At 39.2% G+C, this 24409-nt stretch overlaps 2 protein-coding genes across 4 annotated transcripts in view; one reads left to right on the top strand and one right to left on the bottom strand.

Annotated features, from left to right (window-relative positions):
* The window catches only part of LOC117291772 (synaptotagmin-1-like), a 43922-nt gene extending 31287 nt beyond the window's left edge, over nt 1-12635 (bottom strand). For 2 of the 3 annotated variants that reach the window (XM_033773673.1, XM_033773676.1), the window contains exons 1-3: nt 12292-12635; nt 2132-2373; nt 347-528 (exon numbers count right to left, since the gene is read on the bottom strand). In XM_033773673.1, the coding sequence (XP_033629564.1) occupies nt 347-528; nt 2132-2336 (387 nt within the window). In that variant the 5' untranslated portion in view covers nt 2337-2373; nt 12292-12635. Of the gene's footprint in view, nt 1-346; nt 529-2131; nt 2374-4811; nt 5308-12291 lie in introns of those variants that run through there. The other variant, XM_033773675.1, reaches the window with a different exon arrangement.
* Nucleotides 12636-12792: 157 nt separating this feature from the next.
* On the top strand, nt 12793-23832 carry LOC117291868 (aldehyde dehydrogenase family 16 member A1-like). The gene is made up of 13 exons (XM_033773810.1): nt 12793-12903; nt 14368-14597; nt 14711-14889; nt 15801-16063; nt 16475-16627; nt 17411-17608; nt 18386-18484; nt 19016-19258; nt 19879-20036; nt 20390-20557; nt 21382-21586; nt 22896-23081; nt 23444-23832. Exons 1-13 carry the CDS (start codon nt 12793-12795, stop codon nt 23741-23743), a joined length of 2493 nt encoding a protein of 830 aa, XP_033629701.1. The 3' UTR covers nt 23744-23832.
* Nucleotides 23833-24409: the final 577 nt, after the last annotated feature.

The raw sequence follows: 24409 nt of genomic DNA, 5'->3' as shown, positions 1-24409 counted from the left end.
ACACCAAGTTTCCACAAACAAAAACATGCATACATGTAGTGATTGCGACCTTATCCTCCGCCTACAGTTCAGCCATTCCATACAAAAAGGCATATTTTGATATAAACAAAATGATACAAGCAAATCTACGGTTGAGCTACCATGAAATGGAGTGCCTTTGGCATGAACTCAGTTGACCTCCAACCCACTTCCTTTGATCTCTCCCCCCCCCCTCCAAGTGACTGAATAGATGAATCAAACTTGCATACAATGTGGCTTTAGCAGTGTTTACAATCAAAAGCAGGAGAATGAATGAATTCAGCAAACCATTTATTTTGATTTGGACCCAAATCCTTCAAAAACTGACCTTTTCTTTGTAGGCAGCCCCTAGCATTTGGACACTCTTGAGGTCCACTGCACCTTTCAATCCCTTCTTGCCCTCCTTCTTCTTCCTCTTCTTGCAGCAGCACTTGACGCAGATGCAGCCGCAGCAGCACAGCAGCAAGAGGCCAGCGACGATAGCGATCACGATGATGGCCCACATTGGCACTGAGACAAATCAAATGTATCATTTAGGAACAAAGGAACAAAACCACAACAACGATTCAAACAAAGAATGAAGGCCTACATTGGCACTGAGACAAATCAAATGTATAATTTTTAGGTAAAAAAGAACAAAACCACAACAACAAGAACAAAGAACGAAGGCCTACTGTACATTGGCACTGAGACAAAACAAAATAATGTATAATTTAGGAACAAAAGAACAAAACCACGATTTGAACAAAAAATTCTCATCATGATTCTGGATCACACGGTAGCGTGAGTAAATTTTTGAAAAAACCCACACATACAACCAATCTTACTCATTTAAAAAATGTGACACAAACAAGAAACAAATAGTTTAAAACTGGACGGTGCAAACACAACATGCAAACTTCCACCTGTTAATGATCAATTGAAAACCAACACCCAATGGCTGTTTTGAACACAGGCAATGTGAAAATGCTTTTTTGTTTCTCAACTTCTCTGCTCTTCCCTCCTTTTTCCTTCTCATTTCTTTCTGCTCTAATAACAATCTCATTTCAGGAAGTATTTTGCAACTAGCTGTATGCCGTACACAGTTTGTCGTTATATGCCGTACACAGTTTGTCGTTATATGACATCCAGTAACCATGGGAACTCTTTTATGCTGTTAATATATCTTACTTTCTCAAAAAAAAAAAAAAAAAACATATCTTTTTAACGATTCACCTTCTTTTTTTAATACTATTGAGGATCTCACCATGGGGTTGAGAAATGCAAAGAGTGGTCTTCAACACCCAATAAATTGAAGTATCAAGATTTTTGAGCACTGAAGTACAGTGTATGATGCAAGCTCTTCATATAACCACTGTCCATCTCTCTTTTTTATTAAGTTTCTCCTCAAGATTGTATAAGGACTCCTGGGGGATCTAGGACACAATCTCCCAAAAGAAATCAATGCCTCAAATGGTGTCTACAATTTCATTGTACAGGAAGATGACGTATCTTTTTCACAATCTAGACACACATACAGTACTCTGTTGTTAGTTCACTCTGAGAGCTTTTGTAGGGTGGGTTTTTCTTACTGCATTTAAACAAGATTCATTTGAATTGGTTTGCGTTGAAATACATGCATTTTGACACGCGCATCTTAAGCGCCCTACATGTACAAGGCAAGCACGCAAATGTTTTATAAAAAGCATGCATGAAGAGCAGTCACTTTTGGAGCTATCAGTGTTGATTTGTAGTGCTTCCCTTCCAGGGGTTAAGGGCAGTTAATACTTTTTGCGACTGCTAATGCGATACAAATTTTGACATCACAGCCCTGTTTTCGCTGCGAATGTTACACAGGGTTTGAAATGTGGGCAACTCTTCTGAATTATTCATTGCGAATTTGTGACGTCTAAATTCTTATCGCATTCGCGGGAAGTATGAACCAGGCTTTAGTGACGCGAGATATTAATATGTCGTGCTGTAAATGCCCTGTGAGGCTGTTCAAGCCCCTCTTGATATTTCAACGTTTCACTCAACCATGCTTTTCACTCACAAGGCTAAAACATACACATGAACCACATGCATTTGAAACGTCCACAGTCATGAAAGTGCGAATGAGCACCAAGTTACTCACGTGGTAGTTTATTAAGTTCTTCCATAATTTTGTCTCCAAACTGATTAAGTACAGTGCCACTCTTTCCCCCCTCTGTTACCCCTCCACCACCAGGTGCACTGGTACCTGCCATTGACTCAGCGGCTTGAGCATCCTGAGCCGGCACAGCGGCTGAATCCGTACCCTCCATCAGCTTCCGTAGTATGATGTGCCCAACTTGATCCATGACTGAGGAATGGCTCAACGAGGCTCAGCGTCACTGCCTGAAAATAAAAGAAAACAATACACATTTAAATCGACATACATCAAATGACTTTGTTCCTTCACTCAGACCAAGTATACATACTAGTTTCCAGCTTTTTCAGATTTCAAGTTTTGAAAACTTTAAACACGTATGCTGACGAAAAGCCTGGCTACTTGGATCTTGATGTATGTATAGAACAGTATTAACATATTCACTGTACGAACTTTTAAAATGTTTTACGTTGACTGTATACACATTTCTGCAGCCTTGATGGCCAAAATAATTGCTCTCTTACTCAACTGTATCAAAGCAGAGCCATAAAATTGTGTCTTGATGATCAGTAATTGTAAGACTGTCCTTGCTAACATGTACATGTACATCTACACACGCACATTAAGAGAACGTTTAATACTTCTGTCAAAGTGGTCTTGCTGGCTAGCTAATTGCATCCGAAAGCTATAATTTCAATTAAATATCACTTTATTATCCACGATGGGAAATTTATTTCGGCCTTTTATACATCAAATTCATAAAAATTACCAACAAAAATATTATTTTTTTTCTCCATAAAACAGTACAAAAACACTACCAGCCACAAAAGTCTATAAAAACACATAGGGGGCCTACATGTAATACATAAAAAGCTTAAAGTACATAAGATTGATTTTACAAAAATATTTCAGAAAATCTGATGTACAAATGTACACATACCAGCCTGCAGAGATTGTTCAGGTATGGATTCAAACATAAATTTCATACAAATGACAATGTTGAAGAAAGAAAACCTTCAAATATGGACCAGTGAAAAAGCTGGGTCATTAAAATGATGATAAAACTGGTTCCACTGATTTGTCACTGAAAAAGGGTAGGAGTGAACCCTGTACTGTACATTGAGTCTGCACTAAATGTTCCAAGGTTACCAGGGATACATTATGCATGGAAATCCTGGCTGATAATGTAGGTCAACCACACCTGACTCAAGCTCTGGTATTTCTGATCAGCTGTGTGGGTTCGAGTCCATGTCTTGATGCTGTGCCTTTTTTATCAAGACTCTTAAAGGCAGTGGACACTATTGGTAATTAATCAAAATATCAGCATAAAACCTCACTTGATAATGAGTAATGGGGAGAAGTTTATAGTATAAAACATTGTGAGAAACGGCTCCCTCTGAAGTGACATAATTTCCGAGAAAGAAGTAACTTTCCACGAATTTGATTTTGAGACCTCAAATTTAGAATTTGAGGTCACTATTGTCCATGACTGGGATTCGAACCCACACAATATCAGAAACACAAGCTTGACAAGGGCTTGAGTCCTGTGCGCTTGAAACTTGGCCACCACCAATGTGGGATTTGAGGCATTGCTTGATGAGGCACTATGGTATGATTATCATAAAAATTACAGGTAGCAAACTCTGTTCAATACACCTGACATACTTGTGAAAAAGACCTTAAATTCACTGGTACAACATGTACACAGGTACTTTGTGTACCTGTACACATGTAAAGTACCTGTACATGTGTCTTATTCAACATAAAATTTATCATTTAAATACATGTAATTTACAAGTAAACAATAAACAACTGTAAAGTTCTGTCTGTAACCTGTCTGTAAAGCAGAACTTTGTAAATAAAATTAAATCAAGTTTCAGGGTTCTCCAAATGATTTTTCAAAAACTGTGGGGCACTCTGCACCTAAATTTGTTGAAGTTTAGCCAAATCACACAGAAACACCGCTACAGAATGTTTGTACTTGGTATTTGTCTTGGTATTAACAGCCCTTCTGTGCAATCAGGAGCATTTTGTATGGTTTTCTCTCGGAGGTTTTTTGTGTCGCGAAAAAAAGAAGAAAGAAAAAAAAGCAGTTTGCATTTTGAGAAAAGTTCTTGTAATCGATGTTTGCAATTCACTAGTTAACATTGCATCATGGGGTGAACCCTGAGTTTGGTTCTTACAATTACAGATGTGAGAGATTTCCGACAGCTTCCTTGAGTTTCCGGCAACCAAAAATTTGCAATAATACTTCGGTCATGCTAAACCATTACCTGCCAGCTCGCTAAAATTGGTTTCAGTCATTGAGTATTTTAATCAATTGTATGATAAAGGAAAATTTTTTGCAAAATTTGTAATTTTCTACAAAACGGCTATGATTTGTACGACTTGTACTAAGAAATACACCGTACCACAATGGTCCCTCACATTACACTGTACCTTGTAGTTTGTAATAGAGTAACGTTGTAAATGATGTCACGCAAAATGGTCAGTATTTTAACCATACTCCCTGGAACATTTTTAAACAACCACATTAAAAGGCCTATAATACCAATGTTTATGTGGCCCCACATCATGTATATAAAAATCTGCAACAAATTTGCGTCACGGAAACAATATATTCCAAGATGAAAACTCATCAATACACTGATGATAATATCCTCCTTTACTTTCGTACAACACTCACCAAATATGATCAGTTAAGAATCCAACAGATCAGAATTATATCAAACAGCTGGCAAATAACTCCCTAGAAATCGATCCGCATCGAGAACACAAAAAAAAATGCCTTCAGAAGTGTCTTATTTCCATGGGAACCAGCCGAGGATAACCGCCTCCACATCCAACCGACGACGCCTGCAAAGAGAGGAGATCCCCCCCTTGGTCTCAGTAGCCAGCTATTCCTTCATCCACCTACCCGACCGACAGCCACGTCAAACGATACACACAGACGGAATAATATTCAGGGTTGATTTTATGCACGGCTAAACGCGAACGCAGCCTCGTTGCTTGTTAATATCGGGTCCTGCCACGGCTTCCTGACGTTGGAGTAAATAACCAAATTTGCCTGGCTCATCAAATTGTATGACGTAGACAGTTCCTCATTTAAAGCACAAACAGGCGTCGCAATACTATGCAAAATACCTCACTGGCTCAGATGCAGACTTGTATTGCTTGACTCTGCAGAACACTGCACTGCATTCTGACATTTCATGGCCCTCACACGAACACTGAACGCTGAGCATACGATAATTTATTTTTCCAATAATTTAATATGTTTAAGACTGGAGGGGAGAGTCCATTCGATAAAAAGGGATGGCCGTGTATGTGAGATGAAAAGCAATTGCAGGCAATAACCATATGCACACATGGAGGCATTACCTTAAATAATTAATGCTCTTGCCCGCTAAAGCTGGTGAATCAATGCGCAATACTGAATGACTGAGCAATGTGGTTGTACTGTGCAATGTAATCACTATGGATTTAATGTGTGCAGTACTCTTCTTTTTACTTTCGGCATACTGTACATGTAACACGGTACACCATCATACTACATGTATGTTTGTACACACATAATAATTAAATGCCGGATATTATTGCAAGCATACAATTGACATGTAGACTGCATACAGGCCTGATACTTCACGGAGGCAACGAAGGCGATTGCCTCTGTGCCCCCTGGTCATTGCCTTGGTGCCCTTGAAATGTTCCAGTAGAAATTTACAATTTCCTCATAGGGTGCCTTTTACCAAGAAAGAAATGCCTTTGTGCTCTTGCCCTTTCAAAAGCGAAGCATACAGGCCTGTGCATACATTGTAAATGTTGTATAATAGCACATTGCCTCTAAACAGGTTAATAGAAGAATACCTAATGTATGAATTATCCTGACGATGACTAGAGCAAGCTAGTCAAAACGACAGTGCAGTTATTAACGATCCTTTAAAGCTGAAGTAGTAGTCCCAGCCAATTTTCTTTACCTCTTCCGCCCAGGTAGTATAGTTGAAAAGCAGGACAGTTCTTTTCAGAACTTAGAAGTCTCCCGAACGATCCAATACGTTTTAGTGCTAAAATAATTTTTGTGACTTGTTATACTCATTTTTCAAAAGCTACAGCACCTCAGTAAGTAATATTTCTACCATCATTATCTTCAAACCGTGTCATTTTAATGTAAATCTGTGGACAAATGGACATTGTGTTTTGTGTCAATACAATACAATACAATACAATAATCTTTATTAGATCCCAAAAAGGGTAATTCAGATGCTCGCATACAGTAAAAACATTGACACATAAAAACATTACAAAACAGACAATGGCTATATACAATTACAAGAAAGAAAATTGTCCTACAAAAAGTACCCAGACCCTTTGAGCAGCTCCATGAAACTTGGCCTCAGTTCTCATTGATTTTAGATGAACGTAGATACTTTCAGTAATTGTAATGGGTTCATTTTTTGCTCTAGAACGTTTGGGTCTTAATGGGTTTAAATTCCACTTGAATAGCCTTCGAATATTTTTCCTACTGGGTTTAAAAGCACTAGTACATGTACATGTACATGTACATGTATAATGCTCAGGCCTGACACCACGGAGGCAACGAAGGCGATTGCCTCCGTTGCCCCTTGCCATTGCCTTGGTGCCCTTGAAATGCTCCAGTAGAAATTTACAATTTCCTCATAGGGTGCCCTTTGCCAAAGAGAAAATGCCTTGGTGCCCTTGCCCTTTCAAAAACGAAGCATACGGGCCTGAATGCTTATCACACAACGGTACAAAGATAACAATCAACATGTAATGTATACACATATAATGTTCTTTATCTCCGCTGCAATTATTACATCAGTTCAAAAAGTTAATTCTGACATTGACAATCTTCTTGTGTGCACAATGACCAGCAGTGAGCAGCTGGCATTTGTGCACTAAGTAGTAAATGTTTACCAAAACATGACAAGCCTGTTTGTTTAATTAATTGTGTTGAATTTAAACATGGAAATTATATGTAAACAAACTTGTATTTTAACATTTAAATTTTCAGGAATTGTTATTTCTCACAGCACCCAAGTGCTACATTACTAATACTGTTGACTTTTCATGTGGAATTATGAACTGTACATTGCTAATTCATCTTTGATCTAGATTCTGTAATGAAATATCATTCAGAGAAAAAATGTGTACGAAGGACAAACAAGAAAAGAAAGTTCATCATTTTGTTTGTTCGCCCTAGGATTTTTCAAGACAATGCGGGCATTCTGGACCCAAACCTCAAAATTTGAGTTGGGTGATGCACGTTTCTTCAGAATTGAAACAAGGTCCTCATATCATGTTTTTACTGGATGCTTACAGAATGTTTGGTTTTGAAAAAACTATTGTGCATATCTGGAGCATTTTATATTGTTAAAGGGTCTAAACTTACACAGTTTGAAGATAATGATAGTGGAAAGCTTCCCTGGAAATATTACTTGCTGAGGTGCTGTTGTTTTTTGAGAAATGAGTAAAACAATGTCATGAAAATAATTTTTGTCTCAGTGATCATGAGACAAAAATTATTTTAGCATGTAAAAACGTTTTTTCATGACATTGTTTTAGTCATTTCTCAAAAACCACAGCACCTCAGCAACTAATATTTTAAGGTACACTTTCTACTATCATTATCTCCAAACGGTGCAAGTTTAATGTAAATCTGTGGCCATGGTGTTTTGTGTTACAAAAAGTACCCAAATGCTTTAAACTTGAAACTTTACTGAATTTGGTCTTAAATCTACACATAAACAACAACAAATATAAAAAGAACGATTTTCTTGCTTGCGCAATCTGGGCATCTCAGCCCGTTACGCTAGCTTAGTGCATGGGGAGAATCTTTTGTATTCAATTACTGTCACGTTTAAATCTTACAAAAGCATCATATAGACCTATTTTTCAAAAGCTCATAGGAAAATACTCCGTGCTAAAATGTATCTTGGCGCCTACGTAATGTACCTTTGTGTACACAAAATACATTCTGGCTGTTTTGACTTTTAAAAGAGAGATGTTCTTTTCACATTGTAAACGTGCGCATAATTTAAATGCAATTTTAGTGGTTTTTCCACTGACACAACGATTGTACTCTTCCATAATCAAACACTGCACCATTCAATAAGTATTTTAACTAAAAGAACCACCACTCAACTCAACCTATCTTTGATCACGATGAGATGAGAGATCCCAATGCCTAGACCTGCCTGGCAGTGCCCAGCGGTGCTGCAATATATTCTCGCTGTATTGACACACGGCTCACCAGATTGCAATATCACAGCGGCGGCTTGCAATGACGTCAACGAATCCACTACAACCAAGGTTCAACAGAGGAGGGTTAGCCATAAATTACAAGATGACATAATTGGCATTATTCATTATTAGCTATGAAGCATAATGAGTATGTTAATCAGTGGAGGGAACAAGGAAGCTCCCACTGTTTTGAAATTGCACTGTGGTACATTACCAATATAACATTAACATATTAAATTATTCTGTGTACGTACATTACTAGACAAAATTGAACAATGTACAAAATGTACTGAACGCATTGAATTAAAGCCATTATACACCTTCAGAACAGGAAGAAAAAAAAGTTCACAGATTTACAAATAACTTACAGAAGGTAATGGTAAAAGACTGCTCTTGAAATATTATTCCATGAAATGCTTTATATTTTGAGAAAACATTAAAACAATTATCAATTCTCGACATCGAGAATTACGGATTATTGTAAACACATGTCATGACACGCGAAACGTGCGGAAACAAGGGTGGGTTTTCCCATTATTTTCTCCCGACTCCGATGACCGATTGAGCTGATTGGTCCAATGGCTTTAAATTACATTAACAATATGATAAAAACTTGTACATATTACAACTTTGCTAAACAATCACTGTCAGAGTCAAACGACACTTAAATAATAATAATATTAATAAAAATAATAGCAGCTTCTTATACAGCGTGCACATCCTTCACTCAAGGACGCTTAAAGCGCTTTTAACATACAGTTTTTCCTACAAGTTCAGTATTGGCTACATTCTAATCTCTACTCCTCATATACATCATGTAATGGTTAACCAAGTTTTGTTGGGCAGTACATATGCAGCCAATCAAACCGGAGAATGACCCTGCCGAAAAAATGCATCATGTGAAACTATTTCGTCTAAAGACAGTTCCATGCAAACGTTTTTCACGTTGAAATTCTTTTGAATCCATTAACCTCTCTAAAACCCCATTCCTTTGAACGGAATTAAAATATCTCACAATACATTATTGTACTTTTTCTCCAACAAGGGTATGGAATAAACATATTAAATTGAATTGAATTGACCTACATTTTTATCTATTAGATGTTAAGAGGGGTTTCGAACTGCCTCTAGCTACCGGGCAACCTCGGTAGTCTAGTTGGTTAGACACTGCTCTAGAATTGCAAGGGTGGTGAGTTCGAATCCCACCCGAGTAACATGCCTGTGGTATTTGTTCACAGGACTCGGGAAAGTACTGAGTATACAGTGCTAACACAAACACACATCGGTGTATGGGTAAAAAAAAAATATAATAATAATAATAATAAATAAAATTAAAATTAATACATTTTATCAGCAACAGCAGTGATCGCCACCCTGAGCAGAAACACCAACATTTTTACCATTAAGTCTATCGGTCATTCAATTTTGAGTACTTACTTTGGGTATGTATACCACCCCCCCCCCCCCCCCCCCCCCTTTAAAAACTTTGTTTACCATTTATGAAGAAGTGATATGGAGGATGAAAATTTTTTTGTTGTAAATTGCTGACATAATATTAAAGAACTTATTTTTGACATGAGTGGTTTTCTCTTGAACTGACGTTATCTACAAACAGCAAATACTTGTTGTGAGCTAATGGACTTCTTATCTAGTCAGGATTTGTAATCCAGGATACAAAACACTCCCTTTTGATAAGATTATGCATACATTGGTAATCTGTTTCTCTGTGGCTAGACAAGCCATTTAATACTCTGCTCCATCATGTTGGACAAAATGTTTGAGAGCTCCCTACTAAAGCATGGCTCCCGCTCAAATCTTACACTAGACTGAAGGGCCCAATTTCATAGAGCTGCTAAGCATACAATTTGCTTAGCATGAAATTTTGCCTTGATAAAATCAGGACTTCTCAAACCAAATTTCCACGTGATTTTCAGGATTATCAAACAACAGTTGAATACAAGTACCAAGCAATAATCAACAAATGTAAATTTTGTTGGTAATCCTGTTTTTATCAAGGAAGAAATTTCATGCTTAAAGCAAATTTTCGTGCTTAGCAGCTCTATGAAATTGAACTCAGATCTGAGGGCTAATGATTTTAGAATCGGGCCAGTAAACTCATGAGTGTACAAGTCTGGCGGTCTTGGGCTTACAATGTTCAAGTTGAATTTCAGTCTGATCAACATAAATCTGTTGATTATTGAGGAACAGTACAAATGAGATTATAATGATGGTGCTTTTTCAAATTCAAACAATTGAATTGTAAAACTGTGTACAGGCATTTTCCTTTCTCAATTCAATTCTGGTCTTGTATAAAGAATTCTGGTCCAGAAAACATTTTGAGCTACATGGTCTTGTGGATGCACCCCCCCCCCCCTCCCCATGGGTAAAAATAAATAATATGATTACCCCCGATGCCAATTTAACATGTAATTAAATATGGTCTTTGGGTTGAAAGTTCGTGTTAATAACATAATTCAGACTACACAGCACAAAAAATGCATTTATTTTGAGGCTGAAAACATTAGGCTATAATGTCTTTAACCATGTTTACAACAAATTCCAGTCAGTTAGATTAGGCTACCAACAAGTACAGGCAGTAGGATCCACAAGTTTCATGAGAGACCAGCTTAAAATGTATAACGACACAGATCAACAATTTTTTTTAAGGGGGCAAAGAATTGGAATGACATTAGAGAAGGACTTACTCGTAGACCCTAAGCCTAAGCCTGGTTCATACTTCCTGCGAATGCGAACGCGATACCAATGTTAGCGTCATCACTATATATATTCGCAACAAACAATTCGCAACAGTTGAGCTGTGCTCAACTCTCAAAAACAGAGTTGTTACGTCAAAATCACATTCGCAGGAAGTATGATTTGAATTTATTCATGCACTATTTCTACCTCCATGGACCATGATTCATTTCATGTTATATACCTCACATATAGAATCATCTAATCTGATTGGTTAAAAAGGGAGTTATGGAAATAGCTATGCCCGCTTTTTCTTTCAAGATGACGTCATATTGAATGGATCCGTCTCAACACACTGTATTCCTACATGTAGGTCGCGCAAGTGTTTGATGCGTTGTATACGTTCGTTGTGTCACGGCGCGAACTACATGAACTATAGCTATGACCTTTATTCGCAGACGACCTTTCAATGTAGTTGTTTAGGTGGGAAATTTAATGGTTTGTGTCCATGCCAAACTCGCAACGTAAAATGGCTGAAGCAAGATTTCATCTACGTCAACAGAAACATCAGGTTGATTCATGTGGTTGTTAATGAGCTTTGGATAGTCTTCAAAGATTTTTGCGTCGTATTTTATCAGGTGCTTTGTGCTTTTGCTGTCGGCGGCATCTATTCTCTAGTACTTGGATTGTTATCCAGTGGTGTTGGATTGGTATATTTTACCCGTGAATGCGAAATGAAAAACACGAAGCAATATTTTGGTAAGTTATTACACTTTATACATTTCAAAATCAAGGCCCAGTTCATGAAATCTTTTAACCAATCAGATTAGAAGAATCTATATTATTTGGTATATAAAAGTAATATTGACTGCTTAACATTCGGGGCACAGTTGAAATTATAGGCCCTCGGTGATGTCAAAACCATGACTATGCCCTCAGCTTCACTTCGAGCATAGTCATGGTTTTGACATCACCTTGGTTGGGCCTATAATTTCAACTGTGCCACTCATAGCAGTCAATATTTCCATATTATAGTAGGCCTACGGGCCAAATTGAATTCATTGCTTGTCAACAATTTTATTTGTTTAGTGCCAACACTTTAATTAACATTTTGCTTGGTTGGGAAGTCCAGATTAACCTATTGTAATGGGGTATATTTACACGTTTCTCTCAATTGAATGTTTTATTCTAATAAGTAATTATTTGTTTACCAATGATGTCACTGTCAGTCGATGATCGTCCCGATGAGAAAGCCAGTCTCCGCCCGCCTCCTGCTTCCCTTCCTCCTCGATCAACAACAACACGAATTATTTTTGTCAAAATAGTTGTCAGGTTTGTGGCGTCAAATCCTTCGATGTAGCTTCATGTTCCTCTCCTCAGAAGGGTCCGCAATATTCACCTCTTCTATTTACACTATCCTAAGGATGGGAAACCGTTGTCATCACTGGAAAGAATCAATATTTTCATGGCAAAAATCAATCTCGCACTAGATGTAACGTGGATTCTGCATTTGCATTTTCGGCTGCTCTCTGCCCAGCAAATTTTTGGTCGCGGTGAGGAGAACCTCCCGAATAATTATTAGGGCTGGTACTTGACGCTTCATGGATATCACAACACAAACATCGCGGTTGAGACCAGTGACTAACCTCATCCCCTCTGGAACGGTCAGCAACAGAGGGCGCTGTTTAAACTTCGTCATAATTTTTTACAAGATGGCGGCTTCCAGTGCGCAAGCTGGCTTGACCTCAAGCATCACAACAGTGTCTGGGATCTTCGATTCCATGGAGTATGGGCCCAACCCTGAAGCAGCTAACTCTGCTCAAGTATAACTGTTTACTCGAACAATACTTTGATGTTATTTTAAGGTTTTTTATAAACACACTATTTAAATAACTCTACCGATAAAAAAAAACTTGGTAATCAATTCATCATCTATCTATTCTATCTGTCCTTACTCTATGATCTATTCTATGTCTATCTATGATATGGTCCTTACTCTATGATATGATCTATCCCCTCTTGTTTGTGTATTGCAATCAATCAATGTCAATCTTCCAATCCAAGTCCAATCATTTCCTTCCGCAGTTTGAAGTACTAAATTAGGTAAAACTAAAAGTTAACTTGACTTGATAAATGGTTTTGTGTGACTGATTCAATTGTAGTTGCGATAACGTAACCCTCCTCCTCTGGTGACTAGCTGTCGAAATTGTATCGTAGGAGGTCCTGTTTTTGAGGTGTCCCTAAAATCGTGGCAAATCTTTGACCTCTCTGTGCGCGATGTAAACAGTCCCTAGATAAAAATTGTGTGGTTTTATTTGCCAAGCAAAGAGTCTCCTCTCCCTTGACCAAAACTTAGAAACACGTAAGGCTCCACTGGATATTTGCACTTGTAAATGCAAAAAGTTAGGTATTTTAGGCATTTCTACAAGGTACAAAAATATGTCATAATGTTGAGGCCATATAAAAATATTTGCCCAACGAAAAAGTTTCATCAAACACTATTTCAATTCACAATTCATGATGATCAAATCATGTGACTGAATATTTTGCTGAGCATTCTGGAAAAAAAATACAGAGGCTTAAAGAAGCCATGTGCCTTACATCATTTTCTAATATTTTTGGAGGTTTTTTTTTTAACCCTCCGATCAATATTATTATTAATATTAAAATTTAAACGATCAGCTTGTTGATTCAATTATCACTGTTTATTTATACGCTTTATTATAAATTTTAAGAGAAAAAAATAAATAAAAATCAGATTTGAAAGCCAATGATTATTCACACTTTTTATTAAATTATTTATTTTTGTTATTTTTTGCAAATAACCATGGTAATTTTAAAATTTCATTAAAAAATGTTTTGAATAAAACGAAGACAACTGCTGGCTATAGAGTCATACACAGAGTCTCAAAGAACACTTGTAGTCACTGCAGATGTTTCTTCCATGTACGGCTTTACCGGGAAACCATGCTTTCTTGTTTGCCGTGAAAACAGGAAAAACTCAAAACAAATGGGGCCAGTTGAAGTCATCGAAGATCGGTGTGTAGTGTGAACATTTCAATGTCCATCAAGTTTTAATATATGTTTGCATACTTCATATTAACAAAAGAAGGTAATTAGGGCATTGGTTGATATAAGGCATCATTATTTTTTTCCCAATTCAAAGAAAAAAGGCATAATAGCGTGAAAACTGTCTGGACTCACACCGACATAGTGAACTACATTGCTCAAGCTTTGTTTAATTTGATTTTTTATTGACCTTTTACTCTCGTTTTTTTTTTGTACAGGCATGGCTTGAAAGCCACAAGCGAAGTTTGGGTCATTTCATCGACAACCAGTGGGTTAAACCAACTGGCCGTGCCACATACACCACCAAATCGCCTGCCAATGGGGAAGTCCTAGCCACAACAATTCAAGGGGAAGATGAAGACGTTGAACTGGCTGTTGGTGCAGCCTCCAAAGCGTATACGTCATGGAGTCAATTGCCTGGCCATGTTCGAGCAAGACATCTTTACAGGTACGTGGAATACTCAGTTCTTATGTAGCGCTTTATTTACAGTCGTCAAAGGGGCCCAAGGCACCCCATAGTAATGATGTCATGAAGGAACAATGGTTTTTTTCTTGTTGTAGTGTCGCCAGACACGTGCAGAAACATCAACGCCTTATTAGCGTCATGGAAAGCCTTGACAACGGCAAGCCAATCAGAGAGACGCGAGATGCTGACATCCCGCTGGTGGTGCGTCATTTCTATCATCATGCAGGATGGGCGGAGCTAATGGACACAGAGATGAGTGGCTGGAAATCCGTTGGTAATTAAAAATACGGGGGGGGGGGGGGGAATTGAAAATATGGCATTGATAATTTGAAACACTCAAGCCCGGTTCATACTTTCTGCGAATGCGAATGCGATACAAATTTTGATGTCAGAAATTTGCAACAAATAGTTTGCATCAGTTAACTCCTGCTGCAAAACATATGCAGCGAAAATAGGGCTGTGAAGTCAATGTTTTTTGTCGTGTTTGCATTCCCAGGAGCTATGAACCGGGCTTTAGACTCTAATTGACTCGCATTTGTGGCACTGTTTGCCTTGAGTGACACACCAATAGCCAAAAAAAACGAAGAAACAAATTGTGTTTATTTTTGCTTGTTATGTTTGTAAACAGCCAGAAGTATGCATGTTTCAGCCCAAGTCCCTAGGTTGTACTTAATGTAGAAAAGAATTTCTTCAGGCAGGTGTGCATGAATACTTTGTCTTTCATCAGACCTACAAACAGAAATATGAACTTAGGAGAAACATCATTCATGAATTTTGAGGCACCATAACATGGAAACCTAGTGGTAGTTTAAAATCGCTGGGAGATCAGGTGAAGTCATGACAAACGTGGTGGCTAATGACAGCAGACGCTATGGGGACACCTGTCGTTAAGATAGAAATGGTTGAATGTTCATTAACAGTGGTCAATTAATCCTTTATGTCTGCGGCCACCTGTGGGTACTTGCAAGGGTAGATGTTGATAATGTGTATGAACAAGCCATCATTTAGCACCATATGGCAGCTCAGGGCTGTAGACTCCCCATTGAGCTGAGAAATATTAAAAAGGAATGTTATTGGCCCAATGACCAGGGCACTAAATGTAAAGCGCATTGAGACACTTTTGTGAAATTTGCTATATAAGAACTAGTTGTGTTTTTTGTTAATTTGCAACCTCCTTCTCCTCAGGTGTGGTGGGCGCCATTGTCCCCTGGAACTTCCCTCTGATGCTGTTGACGTGGAAGGTCTGCCCTGCCCTAGCCATGGGAAACACGGTTGTTCTCAAGCCGGCCACCTTCACCCGTCTGAGTGCGCTCCTGTTTGCGCAGATCTGTGCCGAGGCTGGTCTCCCCCCAGGCGTCTTTAATGTGGTGACGGGGAATGGTGCATTTGGAAGCAAGCTTGCAGGGCATCCTGGGATAGATAAGGTTGCGTTCACTGGCTCCACGGAGGTAAAGACTTTAGCAGTTAAACAGAATATCTGAATGGTTCTATTAAAAATCTCTATATCCCAGTTTCGAGTCCAAAGAAGTATTGTACAAACTTTAACGGATAGCACATCATTGTTTGTTGGAAAATAATACAGTTACATTCCTACATGAAAGAGTTGATGCGCTGGCATTTTGAATTTCCCAACAGTGTTGGTCTAATAGACTTGTCCATGTCCGGCCGCTGGAACTCCTTAAAGATCCACTTAGCACGTCCCTATCTGCTGCAGGACTGTTCATAGGGTGCCCTTTACCAAGGAGAAAATGCCTTGGTGCCCTTGCCCTTTCAAAAACGAAGCATACAGGCCTGCTGCTGAGACACTCCCTTGTATGAATCTTTGCTAAACTTAGACACCCATCTTTAACGTTAATCAGGTTGGGCAGCTCCTACGAAAGGCGACTGCAGGAACTGGCAAGAAGCTTTCCCTTGAGCTCGGGGGCAAGTCGCCTTTCATCGTCTTTGACTCGGCGGATCTTGACGCTGCTGTGGAGGGCATGGTGGATGCTATTTGGTTCAATCAAGGGGAGGTAGGTGTATCAAGAGACCTATGCAGTGTTCAGCGGTGGGCTCTATATCCAATATATATTCCATGAGGGCCAGCACTTCAACGAAATTATTCAGGTTTAGACAGGGGGGGGGGGGCATCATTGCTGAAGCTCAATCTGGGGGCAATGTGTGCTGGGCAGCACTGTGTGTTTTGCTCAGAGTGCTGGGCGAAATTTGTTAGTTCTGGGCAGGCTCACTCGGCACCGCCCACCGTTGCTACAAAAACGCTGATAGTAGGGATTGAATTTGGGGTGGAAGCCCACAAGACCACAGGGCTTATGGCTCAAAATGTTTAGTGGATCAGAATTCATTACAAGACCAGATTCAAAATAAGACAAAAAACTTCCTGGCCCAGTTTAACATGCACTTTAAAGGTTCTGGACACTATTGGTAATTACTCAAAGTAATTAGTAGCATAAAAACAGACTTGGTAATGAGCAATGGAGATCTGTTGTTGATATAAAACATTGTGAGAAAAAGTTAGGTAGTTTTGAGAAAGATTTAAACCCACAACTTTGTGAATGTGATTGCAAGTCCGGCAGTCTAACCGCTTGACCACGATGACAAATATAATAATATCGAAGTCTTATATAGTGCACATATCTACCAACAAGGTACTCAAGGCGCTGAGTATACAAACTTTCAGAAAAATAGGTTATTTAAGTGATGAATTCTGAGACCCAATTATGTAGCTCCGTATAGAGGTTTTACAAGGTGGCAGCCACTTGACCTCTTCCGACCCCACCATGACCTTTCCTCAACAGGTGTGCAGTGCTGGTTCTCGTCTGCTCATCCAAGAGACGGTGAAAGATAAGATGCTGCAGAAACTACGGGATCGCATCCTGTCTCTGCGTCTGGGAGACTCTCTGGATAAGTCCATCGATGTCGGAGCAGTGGTCGATCCATCGCAACGAGCGACTGTAGAACGATACGTGGAAGAGGCTAGGGCAGAAGGAGCAGAGGTACTCGTACAAAAACAACATTTTGTGTTATTTAAGGAGAATGAAAGAGAAAGTGTAGATTCGTGAATAGAATGTACGAGCCGAAGGCGAGTACATTGTAAGAACAAATCTACACTTTGAGAGTCTATTCTCTGACTTAAACTATTTCCCCCGAACTTGTACTTTGTCAAAATGGCGTTTGGTCACATTTATAACTATTTTGCAAAAACTATGAGCATATATTACAGTGTTTGCAACATTATTGAGTCCAATGTTTTGATCAGTTTACAATTCTGTTTTTACTAAGGTAATTTGTTTGACTTGAAAATGTTTTGGGAAATTGAAATATAACATGTTTTTAGCTGAGTTTTGCACATCATGTTATCCTTCAATTTTGAAAGACGATCATTTTCAAATTGAACTAGGCTTATCACTTGACAGTGGAGTGTAGATTCGTAACAAATCTACATTTGTAAAAAATAATCTACACTTTCATCTACAGAGTGACATCACAGAAATACTTGAATGACAGTAAACATCTTCTTGTTTTAATTTTCGTTTGTGTTGTCAGCAATCACCTTGCATACCACATACTTTTTTGGTTAATAATAAGCACTGTTAAAATGTAGTTCTGCTTTGAAAAAAATACTTTCTGAAGTCTCAAATCTCATTTCTGCTTCATTACAAGAACCTAACAGTTCTTCAACATTTACAACCGCTATCCACTTTGCTGTTTGAAGAAGCAAACTGTTAAGTTTTAAGGGTTTGATTGAAGGTGTTTTGATTGCTTTTTTATAGATTATTCAAAATGTGGAGTGTGTTCCAGCGAATGGTTGTTTCTACCCACCAACAATCATCAACAATGTTCAAACCTCTTCAAAAGTCGTCATGGAAGAGGTAAATAGTTTTTCCTAAAGCATTTTTAAAGGCTCTGGACACTATTGATAGTTACTCAGATTAATTAAACTTAGTTGGTAAACAGCAATGGAGAGCTGTTGATGGTAAAAACGGTTTGAGAAACTGCTCCCCCTGAAGTTATGTAGTTTTTTAGAAAGAGGTATTTTCTCACTCAAATAATAAAATACTTCAGCTGAAGCCTTTTTATAAGGCATCTGAAAACACACAAATTTGTGCAACAAGGGTGTTTTTTTCTTTCATTCTTCTTTCGCAACCTCGATGACCAATTGAGTAAAAATGTTCACAGATTTGTTATTTGATGCATATGTCGCACAAGAAAATTTTGCTTACCGAAATGAGGTTACCAGGTAAAATACAATTTTACATGTACAAAACGTAACTGGTATCCTGCTCAATTGCGCTTAACAGAAAAAAAGTAAAGCAATGTTTTCTGCTTGAGCAGCTCTATGCAATTGGACCCTGATTGTCGTCACACACCCTGCCATATGACCCCTGACCTTTATTCTTCAGATCTTTGGTCCTGTAGTCGTCATTCTCCCTTTCCGGACAGCCAAAGAGGCGGTGGCATTGGGGAACAATTCAAACTACGGCCTGGCCGCTAGCGTCTGGACAGAGAATGTCAGTCTAGGACTGGAGGTTGCCCTTAGCATGAAGGCAGGGAGTGTGTGGGTCAACGGTCATAACATGTTCGACGCTGCCAGTGGATTCGGTGGTTATCGCCAGAGTGGGTACGGACGAGATGGCGGGAAAGAGGTGAGAATGGGGCTTGATGTTGCACATTTGAGCTAGAGTAGAAATATCCACTAGTCTCGACCCATTTTTTATACATTGATCAGTAAAAAAATACAACTGCATGCCCCCCCAAAAAACACCAGGGAATGTAAGCAAATGTAGCTGCATTTTACGTTTTATGTGTGGCGCATTCTTTTTCTTAAAGAGTTTGCGGGACCAATATCATCAACATGTGTCAGTTTCTAAAAGTAGTTTTGCTTGGGTGTTGTTATGAGATTGTTATAAGGTTAATTGGAAAAGAGATAATTATTTTATCCAACTCACTGCTCAGAATAAACCAACTGACTTGTTTTTCCGGAGCCATCATCATTAAAAAAAAAAAGGAAATCATTGGTTTACCTACGAGTTTAAGTGTTCTGTTTTTTGTTTTACATGCACATACAATCCTAGTACACAAGACCTCTGGCTTAATGCCCCATCTGAAGGGCATTGCTCAAAGACACAAGCGCCTCAACCAGGACTCAAACCCACACTCTGCTGATCAGAAACACCAGAGCTTGAGTCCAGTGTTCTTAACCTCTCGACCACGACTTGCCAACACTTCATTACGCTAGTTCTGTGTCCTTTGTTGTTATTTACAGGGCCTATATGAGTATGTGATGCCAACGTGGGCTGAAAAGGCACGGCCAACTCCTGCTGAAGTCAACTACAAGACGTTTGGTAGCTACGTTCCGGCTTCAGTTAGCACGGCAATACCCAGTCGAAATGAAATTACTGTTGATGGCCAGAACATGCCCAGGTTTGAAATCTGAATTTAGCAAAAAATCGTATTTAGCAAAAATATATCTGAGTTATGAAAGAATACTCCAGGCTACAATCCAAGCCAAAATGCTTGGGACACCCATTAGCAATGGGACAACAAATATTCCTTTTGCCCTCCCCCCCTGCCAATAACTGTTCTGTCCCCCGTCCCCGGGTCAATGTTGATGGAGTGCAGACCACGCAATGAGAACCAACATTGATTGGGGCCGTCGTGCGGGGCCCAACGAGATATGCCCAGGATTGTAGGTACAGTTATTGTTGAGGTCATAAAGCAAAATCTATTATTCTGAGAACTGTTAAAAAAAAAACTGACATTTTGTGTGTTGACAGAGTGGACCGTACATACAAGGTGTACTACGGCGGCGCGCAGAAACGCCCGGACGGTCAGTATTCTCGCCAGATCCTCAGCCCTGCCGGGGAAGTGATAGCACTGGTAGGAGACGGGAATCGCAAAGACATGAGGAATGCCGTGGAAGCTGCACACAAGGCTGCCCCAGGGTAAGGAACATTTTTTGGCGCTTCACAGGAGATCCTTAATGAAATGGTTTTATTTATTGCCCAGTTGAAGTCCGACCTTTACAAGAAAACCTTCTTTTTAACTTCTCATCCCAGTCCTGCACTGATACTTCTTTTTTAAGAAAACACTCAAGGAGAATAATAAAGATCCTTATGGGACTTTAACATTCAGACCGATCATGTTATACAACATAGGCGTCCGGATGTTGTACTATTAGATAAGACGAAGAAGATGTGTCATCTCATTGACATAGCTGTGCCAGGTGATATAAGGGTAGCTTCGAAGGAGATGGAAAAGATCGAGAAGTACCAGGACCTGGCCAGGGAACTTCATAAGATTTGGCAGGTAAAGGTAAAAGTAGTCCCCGTGGTGATTGGAGCACTTGGCACCATTCCCAAAGCACTGGGGAAACATCTAGATGAAATAGGGAGATATGTGAGGGTAGATCTGTTACAGAAGGCAGCGCTTTTGGGAACAGCGAGGATCCTGAGAAAGACCCTTGAGATCTAAGGCTACGGGACGTAGCCCGACTCGAGGAGTTACCGGCACAAAGGAAAATGTGATCTTTCTTTTGCATGCTGTGATAAAATGAAATAATAATTATAATAATAATAATAAGATAGCCTTTCAATTTGTTTGATCTCACTGGTGCTTGCTTTTACCCATTATTGCTGGGTATTATGAAATGTTTCTGCACTCACCCTTGGGAAGTAACTAGCCAAGGTGCCTTTAGGTAAGATCTCTACTTTAAAAAGAAGCCCTTGAAATTTATTGGAATTTTTTTCTCATTTGCCTCATCCACAAGATGGGGAAAGCGAGCTGCTCATAACCGAGCCCAGATTGTCTACTACATGGCTGAGAATCTAGAACTTCGACGCAGCGAGGTTGCGAGTGACCTCTGTCGGATGACTGGTCAGAGCATGGAGGACGCTCTGAGAGAAGTTGACTTGTCCGTCCAGAGGCTGTTCTACTGGGGTGCTTATGCTGATAAGTATGGTGGAAGCGTACAGGTAAAAATACAGAAATAATACTGTAGCCTATGAGAAAGACCCTGCTGGGATTGAAACGTCGGGCCATTAACACTTTTTTGGGTGCATTTATACCACATTTTGGTAGGTGATAATGATAATCCGTCAGTGATGCTCGTGGCGCACCAACATTTGTACCCCTGGTCACTGGGCCATATCATTCCTTAAACCATCTCAGCTCCCTTGGATCTCAGCTCCCTTGGGAGTATACAGCCTTCGCTGCAAAGTAGGTAATAACTTGCTTCTAGGGAGATTTAATCCATTCAGCATTCTCTGGCTTTATTTCAATGTTGAGATAAAATATACTTTTTCTTCTGGAAAATTAGAGGTTTGCCTAGCCCTGGAAGCCTTTTCACTTTGATATCTCATAATCTGTGTGCAATACAGAGGGCTAAAGTTTACCCTGCTGTTACACATAGCAAGCAGTCCATCCATTATGTAACTGAAATGTATTTTAAGTTGTATGTAATAACTGAAAGGTATTTTAAAGGCAGTGGACACTATTGGTAATTGTTAAAGACTAGCCTTCACAGTTGGTGTATCTCAACATATGCATAAAATAACAAACCTGTGAAAATTTGAGCTCAATCGGTCATCAAAGTTGCGAGATAATAATGAAAGAAGAAAACACTCGTCACACGAACTTGTGTGCGTTTAGATGGTTGACTTCGAGACCTCAAGTTCTAAACTTGAGGTCTCGAAATCAAATTCGTGGAAAATTACTTCTTTCTCCAAAACTATGGCACTTCAGAGGGAGCTGTTTCTCAAAATGTTTTATACCCTCAACCTCTCCCCATTACTCGTCATCAAGAAAGGTTTTTGTGCCAATAATTATTTTGAGTAATTACCAATAATGTCCACTGCCTTTAAAGGAACACGTTGCCTTGGACCGGTCGAGTTGGTCTATAAAAAGCGTTTGTAACCGTTTGTTATAGAATGCATATGGTTGGAAAGATACAATGAATACAATGAAGTAGAATACAATGATCCACACAAATTTGCCATGAAATTGCGTGGTTTTCCTTTTACTTAATTATAAGTAATTATTTTGGATAATTATATTCTACTTTTAAAATATTTATCTAACCATATGCATTTCATAACAAACAGTTTCAAACACTTATCTAACCATATGCATTTCATAACAAACAGTTTCAAACACTTTGCAAAGACAAACTCGTCTGATCCAAGGCAACGTGTTCCTTTAAGTTGTATGTAATAACTGAAAGGTATTTTAAAGTGCATGTAATGTTAAATAAAAAAGGATTTTTTTTCCCCCTCTTTGGATCAGGAAACCCAGCTGTACGGCGCTACAGTCAAGATCCATGAGCCGATCGGAGTGATCGGGATCGCCTGTCCGGATGTTTGCCCTCTGCTGGCGTTCGTTTCCCTCTTTGCTCCCGCTGTTATCAGAGGTAACGCTGTTGTGGTTGTTCCTAGTGAGAAGTACCCCACCGTTGCCTTAGACTTTTATCAGGTAAGTTGAACCTTCCTAGCTCTTTTTTACTTTTTTTCTGATACTCGTCAGAAAAAACAGATAGATAAGCCAAATCTTGGCTGTGTTTTAAGCAGTTGCTGAGCCTTATCTCATAGGGTAAATGGCGTACAACAAATTGGAGAGTGTTTAAAACACGAGTGAAACTTTAATCATTAAGTAGCAAAAGATAGTTTTAAGGGACAAAGGTAAAGGGTAGACAAAGAAAGGGAAGGTAATAATGCCAAATAAACAGGAAGATGAGAATTAGACTAGAATTTGATACAAAAACTGGAGTGTTGTAAAACAAAATTATTTCCAGTTAATGAGGGAAATTATGTTAAAATGTGACTTGTTCCTTGTAGGTGTTTGATACGTCTGACCTGCCTGGCGGTGTGGTGAACATCATCACCGGTAACCGCGATCACCTAACAAAGACTCTAGCAGAACACCAAGACATACAGTCTATGTGGTACTTTGGCTCAGCGGAGGGGTCAAAGTTCGTAGAGTGGTCCTCGGCTACCAACCTGAAGCGTACCTGGGTGAGCTACGGGAAGGACCGTGATTGGACGGACAAGTCGCAGGGACAGGGAGAGGAGTTTCTGTACCACGTGACCCAGGTCAAGAACATCTGGATTCCCATGGGTGACATTTTTGCCAACTAGTGACGAGGGAAAACCAAGTTAAAGGCACTGGACACCTTTGGTAATTGTCAAAGACCAGTCTTCTCACTTGGTGTATCCAAATCTGTGAAAATCTGAACTTAATTGGTCGTTGAAGTTGCCAGAGAATAATGAAAGAAACAATACCCTTGACACACAAGTTGTGTGCTTTCAGATGCTTGAATTCAATTATTTTATTGAGAAACTACATCTTTCTCAAAAATTACGTTTCTTCAGAGGGAGCCGTTTCTCACAATGTTTTATGCTATCAATAGCTCTCCATTGCTCACTACCAAGTAAGTTTTATGCTAACAATTATTTTGAGTAATTACCAAGAGCGTCAAGTGCCTTTAAGTCGGGTCTTTAAACTTGAAATTGATGTGAGTGAGAATTGAGCCGGGGTACCATACAAAGCATCTTGAAATAAATGATTACAAAACCCAAGCGCTGCAGTTTTATGTTGGCCAAGGTACAGCCACAAATTTGTATCCCTCTTGTGTGATAATCAATGATTATTGCTCGACTGCGTATATACAGGCATGATGTTAATCCTACATTTCATTCTGGTTTCCAATTTGTTTTCCCTGGGGAAAAAAACCTAGATAATTTTAAAGACATTTGACACTACTGGTAATTGTCAAAGACCAGTCTTCTCACTTAGTGTATCTC

Source organism: Asterias rubens, chromosome 6 (assembly GCF_902459465.1).
Source record: "Asterias rubens chromosome 6, eAstRub1.3, whole genome shotgun sequence".
In the NCBI taxonomy this organism is placed as follows: Eukaryota; Metazoa; Echinodermata; class Asteroidea; order Forcipulatida; family Asteriidae; genus Asterias; species Asterias rubens.
This window is presented reverse-complemented; position numbering and strand designations above follow the sequence as displayed.

Coding starts and splice junctions, on each gene's coding strand:
- LOC117291868 (XM_033773810.1), top strand. CDS start 12,793: ATGGCGGCTTCCAGTGCGCAAGCTGGCTTGACCTCAAGCATCACAACA. Junction 16,628..17,410: donor TTTGGTTCAATCAAGGGGAG/GTAGGTGTATCA, acceptor TTTCCTCAACAG/GTGTGCAGTGCTGGTTCTCG. Junction 21,587..22,895: donor AGTATGGTGGAAGCGTACAG/GTAAAAATACAG, acceptor TCTTTGGATCAG/GAAACCCAGCTGTACGGCGC.